Here is a 20,142-nt window from a genome sequence, read left to right as displayed (position 1 = left end):
GATGGATATTTAAAGGGTACTCCGGGCCATGGTTATTCTTAGGTTATGGCCAGGGAAGGGGTGGAAATAAAGGCCGCCAGTCACTTACCTCCCCAGTTCCAGCATTGGGTCCCGGATCGTGCAGCTCCATTCTCCTGTCAGGCCGGCGCTTCCTGGTCTGAGCTCCAGCTTGAGACGTGACGTCTCAAGGCAGCTCAGCCATACAGCTGTCGGAGCGGAGTCCCACCTCGGCAGCTAAATAGCTGAACTGCCTTGAGACGTCACGTCTCACGACGCAGCTCAGACCAGGAAGCAGCGGCCGGACGGGAGAACGGGGCTAAGAGATCCGGGACCCGATGCTTGAACCGGGGAGGTAAGTTATCGGCGGCCTCTATTTCAACCCCTTCTCCGGCCATATACTAAAAATAACCCCTGCCCGGAGTATCCCTTTAACTGTTGGATCCTTTTTGTAACATCACAAGTTCTAAAAAAATTGAAAAAAAAGGTTTGGTTGTTTCTGCCCAGTTAAAATAAACATGAACACTTGGCTAGTCATGTATGTTTCTAGTGGACTTTGGCAACTGATTCTGTGGCCAACTTAAAGGAGTCTTCTCATCTGGTAACGTTCTCACATATTCACCACCCCCGAGCTATCTTGAGAATGGAATCCTGAGCTGAACAGAGGTATATGAATGAAACTGTAGCACGAATACACGTTCTTCGGCTTCATCATTACAGTAAACTCTGGTCTTCGTTCATGAGATCATTGCGTGCCCCATCAGTCTCACCCCTTGCTATCACTTAGTTATCCCCTTATCCTGTGGATAGGGGGTAAATCACAGAATTAGTTACCAAACTCCTCTATAAATGTACATACTTGGACTGGCCAAGTTTGCAGGTTTATTTCAGGGATTTTATAACTCCTTTATGTAGCGCCAACTTATTCCACACTTCTGTGTCTAGGTTGTCATCGCTCAGATTGGTCTCCGGTAGGGCTCCCAATCCAAAATCAGAGTTCACTTATCTGTATGTTTTTTGGGATGTGGTCACCACCTGGAGAAAACCCACACAAACACAAAAATTCCTTGGCGATGATGTCCTTGGTAAAAATCAACCCAGCTTAGATGCTGCAAGGCAACTGTGCTAATTGCTGTGCTTGCTAATTGCATTTTTCCACGTGACCCTTTTATAACCTAACCACATGAGTGTTTTAAAGGGATTACCCAGCTTCATAAAATTAATAGCCTACAGTCATGGCCAAAAGTTTTGAGAATGACACAAATATTATATTTGCACACGATCTGCTGCCCTCTGGTTTTTATGTGTGTTTGTCAGATGTTTTTATCACATACAGAAATATAATTGCAATCATATTATGAGTAACAAAAGCTTATACTGACAGTTAGAATGAGTTACTGCAGCAAGTCAATATTTGCAGTGTTGACCCTTCTTCTTCAGGACCTCTGCAATTCTTCTTGCACAACCAATGCTTGCATTTTGTCAGAATTTGATGATTTTTTGTTTGTCCACCCGTCTCTTGATGATTGACCACAAATTCTCAATGGGATTAAGATCTGGGGAGTTTCCAGGCCATGGACCCAAAATCTGTTTTGTTCCCTGAGCCATTTAGTTATCACCTTTGCTTTATGGCAAGGTGCTCCATCATGCTGGAAAAGGCATTGTTGATCACCAAGCTGCTCTTGGACGGTTGGGAGAAGTTGCTCTTGGAGGACATTCTGGTACCATTCTTTATTAATTGCTGTGTTTTTAGGCAAGACTGTGAGGGAGTCGATTCCTCGGCTGAGAAGCAACCCCACACATGAATGGTTTCAGGATGCTTTACAGTTGGCATGAGACAAGACTGGTGGTAGCACTCACCTCGCCTTCTCCGAATAAGCTGTTTTCCAGATGTCCCAAACAATCGGAAAGGGGATTCATCAGAGAAAATGACTTTACCCCAGTCCTCAGCAGTCCACTCCCTGTACCTTTTGCAGAATATCAGTCTGTAATATTTGTATCATTCTCAAAACTTTTGGCCATGACTATAAAGTCTTGACGACACAAGCAAGTGCCACTGCCTATCCAGTGTTTACTGTTGTTCTTACCCACATTGCTGTTCTTTTAGTAGCAACACAGTGTGGTACTGCAGTATTGTCCTATTCAGGTGAAGGAGGCAACACTGTAGTACCTTGCACCTCGGCTACTAAAAATAGTCATGTGGGTAAGAGCAGTAGTAAACACTGAAGAGGCAGCGGCAAGCACTGTGGCCACTTCAAACAGCTGACTGGACCCTAGCCAATCTAATATTGATGTATTTATTCCTGGCTTTATTGCATCAGTGAGTCCAGTATTGAAGGGAAACTTTATAGTGATATTGTCACCCCCCCCCCCCCCCCTTTTACTCTGTGTGCAGTACTCCACTTCATCCACAAGCTTAGATGCTGCACATTTGATGTATATTGGTATTAAACTTGTCTTTGTCTTCTTTCTGCTCTAAAATCGCTTCATTTCATTGGCGGACAGTGTCACCTAGGCTGTAGATGGAGCCCAACTGCTGTAAAGCCCTGCTTAGGGGACACTGTCCACTAATGAAATAAACCAAGAGTAAGGGCCCTATTACACCAAATAAATATTGGCCGTACCTGGCTGTTTGGTGTAATAGGTCAAGTTAAAAGGCAATGATCAGCCGACATGCACAATGTTGGCCGTTCATTGTCTTTAAACATGAGCTATCAAAACGATAACGATACTGACTCTCTGCTTTCTGTCCGTCTGTGAGATAGGAGACCGCTGCTCTCTTCAGTGGGCCTCTCTGATGATCTAAGGATCGTCCACACGGCCCCTTCCCATAGGATAAGTGATTAGTATTTTGTGGTGGAAATCTGACATCTGACACGCCCACCAATCATAAGAATGTGGGTCTCTTGTATGGAGTGATGGTTGACCAGTACACACTGCTGCCCCATACACTTGGTAATGGAGTACAATAGTCAGCTGCAGAATCTTTAAAAGTCCGGTTGTTAATGACTAGAACAGTGGCCAAACATGTGCACTTACCTCTCTGTTTACTCGAGAGACAAAAGACCTTAGTTTCAAGATCAGCGAGGTTCCAGAACTCAGACATCCACCTATCAATACATATATTGCTAATTAATGATATATATATATATATATATATATATATATATATATATATATATATATATATATATAAATATTATTTATGATTTTTATGTTCTTTTCAGCTTGTGTGTCCAAATACTCTGCTGGATGCATCTATTACTATCCTTCCTTCCATCATAAGCACAATCCAGCTCAAGCAGATAAATTAAAGCAAGATCTGGATCATTATCTTACTAGAAGGATTGGTTTTGAAGCAGTTATGAGAATCCGCTGTACAAAAGGTACGTCTCATTTGCTGGTCTCTGTCCTGGATGGTTCCCATTGTAATAGCAGAAGTTTGCTCCACTATGACTGAGGTTTCCACTGTGCCGTTTAAGTTGTACAGTGTCAAACTTAACATTATAGCTGGTGTAACTCTGGCTGCCTGGTTCACTGTTTATCACATGCAGTGGCCTCTGTTCCACTGGGTGATGCTGTTAGTCATGTAAACCACAGCCTGTGAATAGGTTTTTGTAGAGCAACAACTACTTTATGGGAAATACCCTTCACATAACATTCACCCTTCACTCTTCATCTCAATCTGATGTAGCAATGCTTATCAAGCTTGCTAAGACATGGGTCATGAACATTACCGAAGTGCATAATGTCTGGCTTCATATGTAGTATTTTTAGCCAAAACACAGAAAAAGGTGCAAATCTCTTCATTATTGTTCTTCATTGTGTTGGTTCTACTTTTTGGTTTTGGCTAAAAATATTGATTACCAAAGTACTAAGTGTGGAACCTAGCCTTAGACAACAATCTGATTAAAAAAATGTATCATCTATGGAACTACATACAGGTAGTAGAATGTTTTTATGGTTTTTTTTCTGCATTTCCCCATAGCATACATTGCTATAGGTTTGCATTCACATATCTGTAGATTTAGCAGAAATGGATTGTTTCCCCCCTGCCAGCTTGATGTATCAATATTATGTATGTATGTATGTATATGCCAGCACTGGGGAAACTCTTTGAATCGCCGTGCGGCTCCGTCACTACAGTGCAGGACTTGTTTAGCAATTTTTGGCTTTTGTCCTGCAGTATGTAGTTTAAACTGTGACAATTTAATTACTTACATGCATGTGTATTTTTATTGTAGGCCTCTCAATTCATACTTTTCATGGAAACTTTTTTGTGCGGTCAACGGACCTGTTATCACTTGCCAATATCAATGAAGATGCCGGGTTTGCAGTGCAGATGTCTTTAGAAGAAAGTCTAACAGACTCCTCCTTGGCATGCTGTCAGGTGGCCCTCCTTTACACATCTAGCAAAGGTACTTTAGTCAATAATGTCGTGAATTGTAAGTGTGTTTTAATTATCACCCAGGGTCACACAGGAATTGTTCTTGCAAGATCGCCTGGGGGGGGGGGGTGTCAACAGTGATACGGCCGATAATCGTTCTGTGTAATAGGGCCTTAAGTATTGCAATACGTTACAATGTAATAAATTCTTTGCCCAGATTAAATATAAATAAAGTAAATAGTCAATCTTGCTTAACCCCTTCCCACATCAGTCAGTGCATTTACATCCTGATGCGAGAAGCGTGGTTCAGAGGGGGGGGGGCCTTGCGGCGACTTCGCTCTAAACTGCTGCGATCCCAAGTGCCATCTGTAAAATGACAGCTGCATTTAAATGTATGCTGTGCCCTATTCCCTGGTGTCTAGTGGGGGGATCTCGCCCCCCCCTCCCCTTCCCGCGATGCGTTCGCGGAGGGGAGATCCCTTCTGCTGATCCCGGCTCTGCAATCCATATACGCAATCAAGGTACCGATAGAAAGAACTGATCATGGCGCAAAAAAATGATAAAAGCGTTATAAGGCTGGGAATAGAGCAATTTTAAACACATTTTCCTTTTTTTAAAGGTTTTCATTCTTTAAAAGCTGTCAGATGAAATAAGTTATATACTTTAAATTTTGTTGTAATCTTTCTGACTTGAGGAACATATATATAACGTCAGTTTTACTATAGAATGAATGTCGTAAACGCGTAAAAATAAATAAACATGTTTGGTATCGCCGCATGCAAAATTGCCCAAAATATTAACTTATTTCATTCCTGATCCCTCACGGTAAATGGCATAAACACAAAAAAATTGCAAAATGCAAAATTGCGCATTTTTGGTCGCATCAAATCCAGAGAAATTGTAATAAAAAGCGATCAAAAAGTCGCATATACGCAAATAAGGTACCAATAGAAAGTACAGATCATGGCGCAAAAAAGTCAGACAGCCTCCTAGACCAAAGGATAAAAACGCTATAAGCATGGTCATAGAGCAATTTTAAGGAACATATTTTTTTTAAAAGGTTTTAATTTTTAAAAAGCCATCAAATAAAATAAAAGTTATGCAAGTTACATGTCGTTGTAATCGTAACAACTTGAGGAACATGTATAACAAGTTTTACCACACATTTAAATTTTTTCATGGTTTTGCAGCGTACTTTATGCAAAAATTCAGCCTGTCATTGCAAAGTGCAGTTAGTGGCGCAAAAAATAAGGGCTCATGTGGGTCTCTATGGCCTTTTAATCACAAGGAGGAAAAAACAAAAGCAACAAAATGGAAATTAGTCTCGTCTTTAAGGGGTTAAAGGGTGTGTTGTGTTTATGTTTAAGTGGTTTCTGGGTTGTTTTTATTCCACCCCCCCTCTTCCTGTATAGAATAGTTTAGTAGTCTGCGCTATTGTGTCCAGGAAATAAACATGAACGTTTCAGTGCTTATGTAAGTCGGCGGGATACTGATTCTATTGTATGGCAGCAGTTGTTTTTTGTATCCATTTAATGTATATGATGTAAATGTGAGCCCACCCTCACCCTGCAGTTTCATGTTATCAGGGCACCTATCAGTATTTCATGTTATCAGGGCACCTATCAGTATTTTATGAAACCTGTGTCTTTTGTTTTATTTTATTTTCATTGGATTTCATGGGGGGGAAAAAAGATTAGCCTTTAACTGTACAATTTGCTACACAGGTCAGCGGAGGATACGTGTGCACACCTTGTGTTTGCCTGTGGTCACTTCACTACCTGATGTGTTTGCAGGAGCAGATGTTGAGGCTATTACTTGCCTATTGGCAAATATGGGTGAGTTATTTATGTATTTTTAATCAGAGTTTAGATATTTTTCCAACTTGAAAGCATGCTATATGTATAACAATAATAATATTATTATTATTATTATTATTATTATTATTATTATTATTATTATTATTATTATTATTATTATTATGTATAATATTACAATAACTTCATAGAACATATCCATGGCTTATTTCTATCTAAATGCCTATACACACAGTGCACATTTGTTATAATGTCATCGTTTGCTGAATGCCCCTTTTTTGCAGGCTTAAAGTGTCACTGTTTTTTTGTTTTATTTTTGCAGAAATTAATAGTACAGGCAATTTTAAGAAACTTTGTAATTGGGTTTATTAGGCAAATATGCCATTATCTGCATTCAAAAAGCCTTTCCCCAGGTCCCCCCTCCCTCCTCTCTCATTCACTGCTCATTATCAGGAAATCACGTCTTGTTGCATCAGACATGCCCCTGTCTGTTCTATGGAGAGGGGGGGGGGAGGGAGATTAGTCACCAGCAGAGAGCAGATAACAAAGAATTACACAGGGAGCTGTGTGCAAGCCAGTATTAAGAGGTCAGAGAGGTCAGTGCTGTTATCAGAGGAGATAGCCCGGTGATGTAGCTGTAAATTAACTATCTTTTGTCCTGTTTTGGTGCCTCATGTCCCTCCACCCCTCCCCTCTCCATAAGAGAGCCATGAAGACAGGGGGAGAGCTTCAAATTGCCTTCTCATTATAGAAATGCATTTTTCAGCTAATAAACCCAATTACAAAGTTTCTTAAAATCGCCTGTACTATTGATTCCCCCCCCCCCCCCCAAAAAAAAAAAATTAAACGACAGGTACACTTTAAGGAATAGTACCAATGCTAAGATTAGACCTCTCCCAAACATACTATATCTGCAGTGCTTGTGGGACTAGGTTTGCTTAGTGTGCGGATTTATCAATTCTAAAAGAACATTGTTAATAATAATACAATATGTTGGGGTGATGTGTCGGAATACAAAGGAGAACTTGCCACACACGTCATTCGGTAACCGCAGCAGGCATTGGTGACAAATTGTTTTCAGCGGGATGTGTATTATGTATGAATATATGCCGTAGCTAGGCTAAACCTACATTTTATTTTGCTGGGCTGATTGACATCTTTCGCTCCTATTATTGTGGATAGGGAGAAACCTGTGAATTAGCGACAAGGAGCCTGGGGGTACCTGCAGCCCATAAATATGTCAGGCTCTTGACTGACAGCACTCAGGGTACATTTACATTCCCGCTGGGGATCCATACTGAGCCTCTGTCGGAGAGCCTGGTCAGCATCACAGTTTAGTAACGGATGTTAACTGATGCTGACAGATACCCGAGTGATCTTATTGACTTCAGTGGAATCTGTCAGGTTTCTACCTGGTGTCCATTTATTTTGAAGGATTTGAGATTGCAGTATTTTATATCTGCTCAAATTCCGCAAAATTAGATCCCTGGCAGAATTGTGAACCTAGGCTTTATAAAATACTGTCTTGTAACCACCACTTAGCCAACAGTATCTAGATGCAATATATAGTGTTACCTCGGTTCTTAAACGGCTTGGAACTCAAACTGTATTTTCTAGGAAAGTTTGCTTTGGTTCTCAAACTCTTTCTCGGTTCTCAAACACTTTTCGGGCCCCCAGTCTTGAAGTACTTGGCAGCTAAACGTTTTTGCGAGCGTGTATGGTGGGTTGTACCTAGTGAGTTTATCAATGGTGAGGCTTTACTTACAGTACAGTACTGTATAAGACTGCTTGAGTGCATATGTAGCACAGTAGTAGTAGAGTCAGTGCACCACCATCTCCCATCCTGTACTGTATAAGACTGCTGGAGTGCATATACAGTACAGTAGTAGTAGAGTCAGTGCACCACCATCTCCCATCCTGTACTGTATAAGATTGCCGGAGTACATATACAGTACAGTAGTAGTACAGTCAGTGCACCACCATCTCCCATCCTGTACTGTATAAGACTGCTGGAGTGCATATACAGTACAGTAGTAGTACAGTCAGTGCACCACCATCTCCCATCCTGTACTGTATAAGACTGCTGGAGTGCCTATACAGTACAGTAGTAGTACAGTCAGTGCACCACCATCTCCCATCCTGTACTGTATAAGATTGCCGGAGTACATATACAGTACAGTAGTAGTACAGTCAGTGCACCACCATTTGCCATCCTTTACAGTGCTGGGGTGGGGGGACTCTATACAGTAAAGGATGAGTGAGGAGTTGGTAACTACTGTACTATAATTGCTGGTTTTGTTGAATGTTTCTTGTGTATAATGTCCTGTACAGTATATAGTTCTGTTCTGTGATGTACTACAGGGATTATACTGGGCAGTATACTGTAATATATGGGTACTGTAGGTAATTATTGGTGGGCGCTGAAACCAATTGAACAGATATACATTATTTCCTATGGGAAGACACTACTTTGTTCTCAAACTGCCTTCCGGAACCAATTAAGTTCGAGACCCGAGGTACCATTGTATTTTTCTCCATTTCTCAGCAGAGAACCATACTAGTTATGTCCAGGATTTCAGCCCCCGAATGTTCTCACTCACTGACAACAAATACATCGGAAATGATTAGGGACTGAAAATCAAAGTACAGTTGAAAAGTTTATAACTCTTTCTAATAGACGATATTTCCATAATAAGTTATGTATAAAGCAGCATCCTCTGGGACAGGGAGTGTCTCTAGTTCCAGAGTACAATGCTCTATGCACTCTATGTGCTTCTATACATAAGACCTTGCACTTAGCTTTCCTGTGTTACCGTGCGCAGAGCTTGAACACAATTTAGACCCCTTTGACACTGCAGTATTTTAGTCAGAATTTCACATCAGTGTTTGGAAGCCAAAACCAGAACACTATGAACAGAGAAATTAAAAGATTTCATGGAAAAATGTGTCGTTTCATTAGACCCACTTGTGATTTTGTCTTACAACTACTGACCAGACTACTCGTATATGAAAACGACTTTCTTAGGACCTAACAGTTTATCTGATATGTATGATTTTATATTTGCAGCTGTAGACCGATCCATTACATCCAGTCTTTCTGACGCTAGAGATGCCTTGGTGAACGCAGCGGTGGATTCAATGTCCTCCTACAAGTCGACACTTTCAAACCTGCAGCAGTCAACTCTCATTGCACCCACTTCTCTTAAGCTATTCCCTCTATATATTTTGGCTCTTCTCAAGCAGGTTAGTAAATTCAGTTTCCAAAATCTTAACATTGTTTATAGCAGGAGTAAGCTGTATTAACATTGGTGACCTTAGATTCAAAAGTATAGCACTGAATAGCAGAACACGCAGCACGGTTATTGTCTAATACAATACTGGGTACCATGACGGAAAGCCAGTGAACACCAGTGGGGTTTGTCTGGTGTCATTGCTATCCAAGATAAGGCTATGTTCACATGGCCACTGTTTGACTTGTTCACCCAGCCGATACTGCAGTATCTGCCGGATGAACATAATTTTCTCTTATGTGGATTGTGGATACATTTAGGTGTGCCTGCAATCCAAATTGCCATTGAAATAAGTGAAGTGTACGGACTTGAGAACAGCCATCAATTGTGTGAACAGACTGTGAACAACGGCCGTTGTTCAGTCTGCTGGCGAGTTATAATTGACAAGTCAATTATTTCCACAGCCACAGGGAAACGGTGGTCGTTGTGCAATATATTGTGTGCGCAGCGGCCGCTGTTCCCCATAGGATTCCACTCAAAGCATATATTTTTTTTTTTTTTGTTTTTTGAGAGACAGTTTTTTTAAATCCACAACAATTGCCATTCTTGTAAAAAAAAAAAATGAGTATTTGTTCATATCTGTCAACCAGATTGCTGCTACAAGATAGAAACAGAAACCTTAATAGTTGCCACTGACACCTACACATCTAAATCACCATCAGTAGACTTTCAGGTTATCCCATTGAGATATTGGCATTTGGATGCCATAGAGGGGTCCTCTGTGCTCTTGTTTTTCCCTACCTCTACTCAAACAGTGGTAGGTAAGGGTATGTTCACACTGAGGAATATCGAAGGAATTGAAGAGGAAAGTTTTCTGCTTGAAATGTCCTCTTCTGCAGCCATGGCGGAATAGGCGCAGAATGAAAGCGGAAATTCAAAGCCCCACTGACTTCTATGGGATTTCTCTAGCCGAATCCGCCCAAAGAATTAACATGTCAATTCTTTGGCCAGAAAGCAGATCCGCAGCAAAATATTCTGTGCGTAAATTCAGCCGTGTGATTAACAGAGTGGGAATCCCATTGAACACAGCAGGACATTGCTCTGTACATATTTTACAGGCGGAATTTCAAGCAGAATGTAAAAATAAAGGCTTCAGTTCCTGGGTAAAATAGTGATGTCACGACCTGACTCCCAGAGCTGTGCGGGCTGTGGCTGCTGGAGAGGATGATGGCAGGGAGACACTGAGGGACACAGGGCACTGGAGGGACACTGAGCATCCCTCTGCCATCATCCTCTCCAGCAGCCACAGCCTGCAGAGCTCTGGGAGTCGGGTCGTGACATCACCACTTTATCCAGGAAGTGACATCACCATGTTATCCAGTAAGTGAAGCCTTGATGCAGTAGTAAGTGCAGCAGAAAAAAGCATTTCCCGTAATAAATGTATATTAGGGTTTTGTATAACTTTTGGGGGGCAATACAATACTTTAATAAAAATTTTCACTGGACTTCTCCTTTAAACACAAATTCCACTCAATTCCTTGCCTATTCCTCATTGTGAACACACCTAAGAATTCAGTGTGGGGGGTCCTATTAGACGAATCGATTTTTAACTATAAGCAATCGCAAATTAGATCAATTATCCTTAACCTGAAATTTTTCACCATGTTATGCAGAAAGATAGTTGTTAGTTACAATCGTTTACTCCATCTGTTTCCAGCAAATGGAGGAACAATGAGGAATTACACTGAACGATCTGCGGTTACACAAAATGATTATCGGTTAGATTAGAACAATATAACGATATTTCACACGATAATCCTCTGTAATAGGGCCCTAAGCACATGGACCTTCTGTAAATCTGTATACTATTACACAGCTCTGCGAGCAGAAACAAAACAAGTACATGGGTTAACAAGATCTTTGTACACCAGTGGGAACATGCCAGGTCTCTCACAATACTTGTATTGCCATGTGTCATGTTCCCCACTAACGATAAAGCCGGTTGTTGCAGAAATGCTGCAAACTTCCTACCGTGATTTTAGCAGCAGCAAATCCATACCATATGCTGCCATTTTGTTTTAGCTTTGCTGCTGCTGTATACAGGAGCAAGGATTCTAGCTGATTCCCTGTGGAGTAGTCACAATCTGCAGTAAACCAAGAGAAGGTGCAGATTTTGATAGGGATGTGCACTAAAATCTATAACAGCAGGTATGGACAGAAGTAGTTACTCCCTGTATCATGCCATGTTTACACAATGTTGTGTATTAATCACGGCCGTTGTTGCCAATTTGCAACAACGGCTGTGATTTTTACACAACTTACGTTGCATAGAAGTCTGAGGGAATCCCGGCCGGAGTGCTTACACATAGGGGGAGATTTATCATAGGGTGTAAAATTAAGACTGGTGCAAACTGGCCACAGCAACCAATCACAGCTCCTTTTTCCTTTCACCAGAGCTGGAAGCTGAGCTGTGATTGGTTGCTGTGGCCAGTTTGCACCATTCTAAATTTTACACCCTTTGTTAAATCTCCCCCCATAATATACACTCTGGCCAGGATCACTAGTGGCCGTACAAAAACTGACAGGTAACACAATAAAGAGTGTGGCTCCGGCCGCACTCTCCATTGTGTTCAACGGTGATTTGGGATGCGGGCCCAATTCAGCACAAATGAAGATCATACAGCCAGTACTGCAGTACCGGCTGGGATGATCGTCACAGAATGGCCGGTGTTTCACCTTGTGTGAACGTGGCCTCGCACAGTTTTCTTTCCCTTAGGGCCCTTTTAAGTGGGCCAACACTGCACTGCAAGCCAATGAGATCCATGCTCTTTTGCAGAACCTTTACAAGGCTCATTTAGACGTGCCACTATTACTTTCATCATAGTCGCTCACACATTCCTATTTGCATGGGCGACTTTATAATAATAATTTAAAACACCACGGTTCAGTTTACACTACAAGTCATCCATCTGCACATCTGGATGCAAAATCTACAGCGTTTGTATTCCATGTTGATGTTACAGTAAGGAATGAATTGCAACATTGCAGTGCCAACCACAGTCTTTGCACCACCAGCTGTTACTATTCTTCCCGTCTGGTTACATTATGCATCAATGGATGACCAATGTGGACAAATGAAAGGTTCTAATACTTTACAATTTAGTAAGAACTTGTCTGTGAACTGTGCATGAAACATGTTTTCTTTTACTCTGAATTTGAAGCACATTCAGCCGTTCCGCTAGAATTCCCGCCGTGTTGTTCCATTTGGCAAATCACTACAGATAATGGAATTGAATAGCTGTGAAGCAGTGATTGCCGGAATCGTCTGCGACACATTGTTATTGTGCTTGATAGAAACTGAAAAGAATAATTTTATTTGTGCCGTCTCAACAGAAAGCCTTCAGGACTGGCACCAGCACACGTCTAGATGATCGCGTTTTTGCAATGTGCCAGATAAAATATCAGCCGCTGCTTCACCTGATGAAAATGATTCACCCGAGCCTGTACAGAGTAGACAGGCTTACTGATGAGGTAGGAAACAATGTGCATGAAATATTGGGCAATTTGAGGACAGGCTTCAGGCTATGTGGGAATGCTTTCACGGATCTAGACTGATTGTCTCTCGTGTAATTACTGTTGTGTCATTCTGGCCATAAATGTGCTTTATGGAGTTCCTGCTTTAGGTCCAAGGGAGATATATAAATCCTCTAATGCAAATGAAATGTCGTCTCTAGCAACCATTAAAATTCTACCTTATTTTTCTCTTTTTAAAATAATATTACTGACCATTGATCATTCGCTGTAGATAACATTGTATTTTGTGACTGCTGTTTGCATCGGATTATAAAATCCTGCAGGGGCAGGTGGGATTGATTACAAGTATGTACTTACCTCTTCCTGTGCCTGTGGTGAGCAGCGGGGCCAGCCGTGGGCAGAAGGCATTTCCCCCCAAATTGTGATGACACCAACACGGGGGGGAGGGGGGTTGTGGATTTTGTAAGGCCTCTTTCGGCTGATGGACTGCCAGCTCAGCCAATCAGTAACTGGAGCACCTGAACAGCCAGTTCATCAGCTGGATTGTGACGTGTCAGCTTCGAACATCTCAAAGCCCGTCAATCACTGCAGGCACAGGGAAAGGTGAGGTTAGTACTTGTAATCCATTTTCCCCCTAACCCCACCGGCTGCACGATTTTATAATCCGCTGGACTTTAAAGGGGTTATCCAGCGCTACAAAAACATGGCCACTTTTCCCCCCTCTCTTGTCTCCAGATTGGATGGGGTTTAAAACTCCGTTCCATTGATGTAAATGGAGCTTAATTGCAAACCCCATCTGAACTGGAAACAAGAGAGGGGGAAAAGTGGCCATGTTTTTGTAGCGCTGGATAACACCTTTAAGCATTTCAGATATTTATTTATCCGCCTGAGGGGCAGAGGTCATCTGACATTTTGCTAAACATTCCTCCTGTGTTTCTTGATATACCCCCTTTACATTTTCTGGGACACTCTCCTGGATGCAGCCTGTAATTCTGTTGTATTATCTACTTTATAAATATGTAATCTCTCTTAATTGTTCATTCTTCCAGTCACTTAAAATAAGACTAATGGTTCTTATTTCATGCTTTATTTCACAGGGTGCTATTCTGATAAATGACTTGGTTGTACCGCAGCCACCTCTTCAGCACTTATCGGCTGAGAAGCTCGACAGGGATGGTGCCTTTCTCATGGATGCCGGTTCAGTATGTTTTCACTTTTTTTTTTTTTTTTTTTTATGTGTTACTTATGTAGTATTTAATGCTTATGCACTTTTTTGGGTTTAGAACTTGTGTATCGTATGATATGTGGACACATAAGACATCATTGACTGACAATTCTGGAATGTGCCAGATGTCCAAATTCATAAAAAATAATATATAGGTATTAAAGGAGAAGTCCAGCGAAAATTTTTATTAAAGTATTGTATTGCTCCTCAAAAGTTATAAAAATCACCAATATACACTTATTACGGGAAATGCTTAAGTGTTTTTTTTCCCTGCACTTCCTACTCCATCAAGGCTTCACTTCCTGGATAACATGGTGATGTCACTTCCTGGATAACATGGTGATGTCACTTCCTGGATAACATGGTGATGTCACTTCCTGGATAACATGGTGATGTCACTTCCTGGATAACATGGTGATGTCCCGACCTGACTCCCAGAGTTGTGCGGGCTGCGGCTGCTGGAGAGGATGATGGCAGAGGGATGCTCAGTGTCCCTCCAGTGCCCAATACAATACATTTAAGATGTAATAGGATGTGATAGATTTTGTTTGTGTCAAGTGTGGATGTTGTCTTGTGACCTCTGGTTGCAAAATGGTTAAATCTGGTATCCCCATGTGACATGTAAGAGAAATGTAAGGTAATTGGAGAGATACAGATTATGAAACTTGAATAGATCCTCACACAGTGCAGTTATGTAGATGCTGCCCCATTTGCATTTCTAAGCAGTAATGTCTTTACTGTCTGTGCTTGGCAACTATAAATGTATGAAGTGTACGTATTTAGATGTTTACATGCAGACTAATCAAACAGAAAACATCTATAATCTGAATTGTGTTTTATTTTTATTTTTTTTTCCCCTTAATGCAGACACTTTACCTCTGGGTTGGAAGAAATTGCAACACCAATTTTTTGAAGGACGTTCTAGGATTCCCTAACTATGCATCAGTGCCACAGAAAATGGTAAGTACAATTGTACTGTTGAATCACATGATGTTTTACCAGCCAGTCGTGTAGTTTAGCTTTAGACAACTTATTGAAAATAAAAATCTACAAATTTAACCTCTTACCCGTACGTCATATGTCCCCAGGAGGTGTTCAGAGCGGGGCCGCGTGGCGACCCCGCTCTGAACCGCCAAGATCCCGGGTGCCGTGTGTAGCCCCGAACCGCGGCTTTTAGCAGGCACGATCTGATCGCCGTGCCCGCTAATCAGGTAATCGGAGGCAGCTGTCAATGTTGACAGCTGCCTCTGATTACCGGATGCAGCCGTTCCCTGGTGTCTAGTGGGGGAGATCACTATCTCGTGTGTGGTGCCGACCGGGGTCCGCTCCAAGATGGCGCCGACCCAGGCTCGGCACTCGTTTGTTTTCGGCTGCAGGGCGAAAGGTGTAAAAACAAATACCCTCCAAATAAAAGAAATGCAGGGTTTTTTTTCAATTTCACCACACTTTGAATTTTTTTCTGGTTTCGCAGTGTACTTTATGCAAAAATTCAGCCTGTCATTGCAAAGTACAATTAGTGACGCAAAAAATAAGGGCTCATGTGGGTCTCTAGGTGGAAAAATGCAAGTGCTATGGCCTTTTAAACATAAGGAGGAAAAAACGAAAACGCAAAAACAAAAATTGGTCGAGTCCTTAAAGGGTTAAAGTGTCGCTGTCGTAATTTTTTTTTCCAGAAATAGTCCAGGCGACTAAGAAACTTTGTAATTGGGTTTATTAGGCAAATATGCCATTATCTGCATTCAAAAATGTCAGGTCACCCCCTCCCTCCTCTCATTCACTGCTCAGTATCAGGAAATCTCGACTCTTTTACATCAGTTGGGCCGTGTGTAACCTATGGAGAGGGGAGGGGGGAGGAGGGAGTTTAGTCACCAACAGAGAGCAGAGAACAAAGGATTTACACGGTGGGAGCTGTGTAAAATACTGTATTTAGAGGTCAGTGCTAACGTCAGAGAAGAGAGCCTGGTGATGTAGCTGTAAATTAACTCTTTGTTGTCCTGTTTTGGTGCCTCATCTCCCTCCACCCTTCCCCTCTCCATAGAAAACCATGAAGACAGGGGGGAGAGCTTCAAACTGCTTTTTTTCATGATAAAAATGTATTTTTCGGCTAATAAACCCAATTACAAAGTTTCTTAAAATTGCCTGTACTGTTTATTTCTGCAAAAAAAAATAAAAATAAAAAGACAGTGACACTTTAATGCCCTCCATATGTAAATGTATGTGTCTTATGTAGAGTTAAAAAAATAAAAGTACACTCTCCATTTCCGTATTGGGCAGGTTTGAAGGAGAGTTGATTTATTGCGACAGTTCACTAGCAACCAGTCCCACAGCTCAGGACGGAATTGTCATTATACAGACAGCAGATAGAAGGGAAGACAACACCACATCAGTCCCATTGTGTTAGTCCTCATAAGACAGCAGTATGACTTGTTGGGTTTTGTGAGCAATAAGAGCGACATGTTAACTTTATTCTGTGGTTTAGTGTGATTATTATTATTTTAGCCATTATTTGCCCATTAGGATTCAGTTTTCATGTTGCTGCCGCGGTGCAGCCAGAACCGTGCTGACATACATGTTAGTGAAGTTTTCAAATGAACTGCGTGCTCCTCTGCAGTTTGGCAGATGAAACTGCGTAGCTGCAATAGTTGGCAGCTGTTACTAATCCAATTGCATAAAACCCTGAAGGGATTGATTACCTTACTATAATAAGTGATGGCGTCATTGCTACTATATGCCATTATTGGTTGGCTGGTGGTATTTAAGCTGCCAAGACCCTTAGCAAAGGCCAATGATCAGTCAAAACAAGCCAGTATCACCCTATATATTAGGGCCATCGATCAGGCGACGAACCGGCAAACATAATAGGGCATTGATTTTATTAAGGGATGTGTGACTGATGGCTGATGCAAAGGGCTGCATGAAATATCTTGTGCAGCCCTGGACTCATGATGGGAAAGAGGGCCAATATAATATATATAGAGATCTATCTATCTATATGAAAGCGTATCCCATGCCTTCACTCAAAGGGTTAAGGCAAAGACAGGAACAAAGTGAAAAGTCCTTTTAAACAGCCAGATGCAGTCCTGCAGCCTTTACAAAGGCTCAATAGTGCGGCCTATTAAAGGGTTATACAGGATTAGAAAATCCATAGCTACGTTCTTGTATAAACAGCACCATCCCGTTTGTCAGCTTTATATCCAGTAAGTGAGCGTTCCTGTCTGCTTATAATTGATGCAACTAGAGTGTCATCTGTAAACAAAGCCTTAGACACTCTGTTTAAAGAGGTAGTTTGTCAAAAATGTTTCTTTCAAATCGACTGGAATCAGAAAGTGACAGAGATTTGTAGTTTACTTCTATTTAAAAACCTCCAGTCTTCCAGTACTTATCAGCTGATGCATGTCCTGTAAAAAGTGGTGCATTCCTTCGTCTGACACAGTGCTCTCTGCTGCCACCTCTGTCCATCTCAGGAACTGTCCAGAGCAGTAGCAAATCTCTATAGAAAACCTCTCCTGCTCTCCAGACTGGAGAGAATACATCACTTCCCGTAGGACATACAGCAGCTGATAAGTACTGGAAGACCAGAGATTTTTAAATAGAAGTAAATTACAATCCTTTGGCACTTTCTGGCACCAGTTGATTTGAAAGAAAAAAAATGTTGGTGAACAACCCCTTTTAATGAGTAAACTAACTAGCCTGTATAGCAACATTAACAGTTACTTCAAATAGAAGCAGTGAGAAGACTGGATGCTGCAAGGTAACAGCATAGAAAGTGTTAACAAAAAAAAAATGTGGTCATAGGAAAACAAAAAATTGCAGTATTCTTGCTGGGTCACATTCATCAAAGAGATCAGCAGCGGCAGCTCACACCAATCACCTAGAGACATGGTGCAACTACTTCAGAGAGAGAGAAGAACACCAGAGCTTAGAGCTGTCAGCACGGTGCGGTTCACATGTAGTAATTTTAACCAGAATTTGGTAATGGTTCCAAAACACAGAAGAAGATTCAAATCTGTCTCTTTTATTATATATTCTGCTGCGGTTGGCTGACATTTATTCATCGGGTATCGAAGGGGTTAAAAAGTGTTATACATCAGCATGCCAAGTTTTTTTATTCTTAGAGGTGTGATCTAACAAAAAAGGGATTAGGCTGGGTTCACTTTTTTTTTTTGTGTTTTTTTTTCACCGTTATTTGCAAAAAAAAAACAGATGCATTTGTATGGATCTGTTTTTTCCATTGTTTTCCGTTCTAAAAAAAAAAAAAAGGATCAAAATGCATCAGGTCTTTTTAACATACACAAAAATGTGGTCGACCTTGTTTTTGTGTACGCTTTTTATTTTTTATTTTTTTATAATTGAAGTCAATGTAAGAATGGATCAAAATGGATGCACACAAATGCATCCGTTTTTTTTACAAATATGGATGAAAAAAACAGTGTGAATCCAGCCTTCTCTTTCCTTGCTTCTTGTGGATTCTCTTCTACCTTCTACCCTAGTTTATAAGTATAAATTCCGAGTCAGGGCACGGGTGGGTGCTCTATTATGGTCATCAAATTTAGGTGAAACCAAACCACACCGAAACCGGTGGCCGCACAACAGGAAACTCTTGAGTAACACCAGACTCTTATGGTGCGTTTACACAGACAGATTTATCTGGCAGATTTCGGAAGCCAAATCCAGGAATTGATTTGAAAAGAGCAAAAATCTCAGTCTTTCCTTTATGACATGTTCCCTGTTTATAGTCTGTTCCTGGCTTTGGCTTCAAAAATCGGTCAGGTAAATCTGCCTGTGTAAACACACAATTGCCTTCAAGGCCATATACGTTTATTGTTAATTTGTTTTTTTAGATTTTCATACCTTGTCATGCGTGATTTTAGTTGATTCAGGGTGTTTTTTTGTTTTTGTTTTTCTTTGTAGACCCAGCTTCCAGAATTGGACACTCTGGCATCAGAAAGAACAAGAAATTTTATTTTATGGCTTACACAGGACAGTCCATTGCACCCTGTTTTATATGTATTGAGGTACGTATATACATCTACCTGAATCCAATAGGAAATCTATAGAAGAAGCTAAAGCTCAGAGTTCATAGGCCACCTTACCTTTAGGATTTCAGGCCAAAATTTTTGAGCCAAAATCACACTTGAGCAATGCATGCCACTTGTTTTTCCACACACGAGGCCTCTTAATGGTGGCTGTTTTTGTACAAAGTATGCATGTTCAATTTTTTCCCTGTGTAATTTCTCATCACTACACATAATTTCTGGACATTCTATAGTTTGATTTAATTGCCTGTCTGGGTTGAGATAGGTTGTTACTACATCTGAAAAAAAATTATGGCAATAGCAGCTTTAGAAATAAATGTACTTACACGTGTGTGTTAATATATAGTTTATTACATAAACACACATACACATATATATATATATATATATATATATATATATATATATATATATATATATATATAATGTACACTCACCGGCCACTTTATTAGGTACACCTGTTCAACTGCACGTTACCACTTAATTTCTAATCAGCCAATCACATGGCGGCAACTCAGTGCATTTAGGCATGTAGACATGGTCAAGACAATCTCCTGCAGTTCAAACCGAGCATCAGTATGGGGAAGAAAGGTGATTTGAGGGCCTTTGAACGTGGCATGGTTGTTGGTGCCAGAAGGGCTGGTCTGAGTATTTCAGAAACTGCTGATCTACTGGGGTTTTCACGCACAACCATCTCTAGGGTTTACAGAGAATGGTCCGAAAAAGAAAAAACATCCAGTGAGCGGCAGTTCTGTGGGCGGAAATGCCTTGTTGATGCCAGAGGTCAGAGGAGAATGGGCAGACTGGTTCGAGCTGATAGAAAGGCAACAGTGACTCAAATAGCCAACCGTTACAACCAAGGTAGGCAGAAGAGCATCTCTGAATGCACAGTACCTCCAACTTTGAGGCAGATGGGCTA

At 41.1% G+C, this 20,142-nt stretch overlaps 1 protein-coding gene across 3 annotated transcripts in view; it reads left to right on the top strand.

Annotated features, from left to right (window-relative positions):
• SEC24B (SEC24 homolog B, COPII coat complex component) overlaps nt 1–20,142 on the top strand; it is a 58,779-nt gene that overhangs the window by 37,100 nt on the left and 1,537 nt on the right. For all 3 annotated transcript variants that reach the window (XM_069978517.1, XM_069978518.1, XM_069978516.1), the window contains 8 exons: nt 3,225–3,383; nt 4,242–4,415; nt 6,109–6,219; nt 9,266–9,441; nt 12,822–12,959; nt 14,060–14,164; nt 15,055–15,147; nt 19,099–19,202. In XM_069978517.1, coding sequence (XP_069834618.1) covers nt 3,225–3,383; nt 4,242–4,415; nt 6,109–6,219; nt 9,266–9,441; nt 12,822–12,959; nt 14,060–14,164; nt 15,055–15,147; nt 19,099–19,202 — 1,060 coding nt within the window. The remainder of the gene's footprint in view (nt 1–3,224; nt 3,384–4,241; nt 4,416–6,108; nt 6,220–9,265; nt 9,442–12,821; nt 12,960–14,059; nt 14,165–15,054; nt 15,148–19,098; nt 19,203–20,142) is intronic.

This window comes from Dendropsophus ebraccatus, chromosome 7, assembly GCF_027789765.1.
Source record: "Dendropsophus ebraccatus isolate aDenEbr1 chromosome 7, aDenEbr1.pat, whole genome shotgun sequence".
Lineage (NCBI taxonomy): Eukaryota > Metazoa > Chordata > Amphibia > Anura > Hylidae > Dendropsophus > Dendropsophus ebraccatus.
Note: the sequence above shows the minus strand (reverse complement) of the source record. Positions and strands in the feature narration are given on the sequence as shown.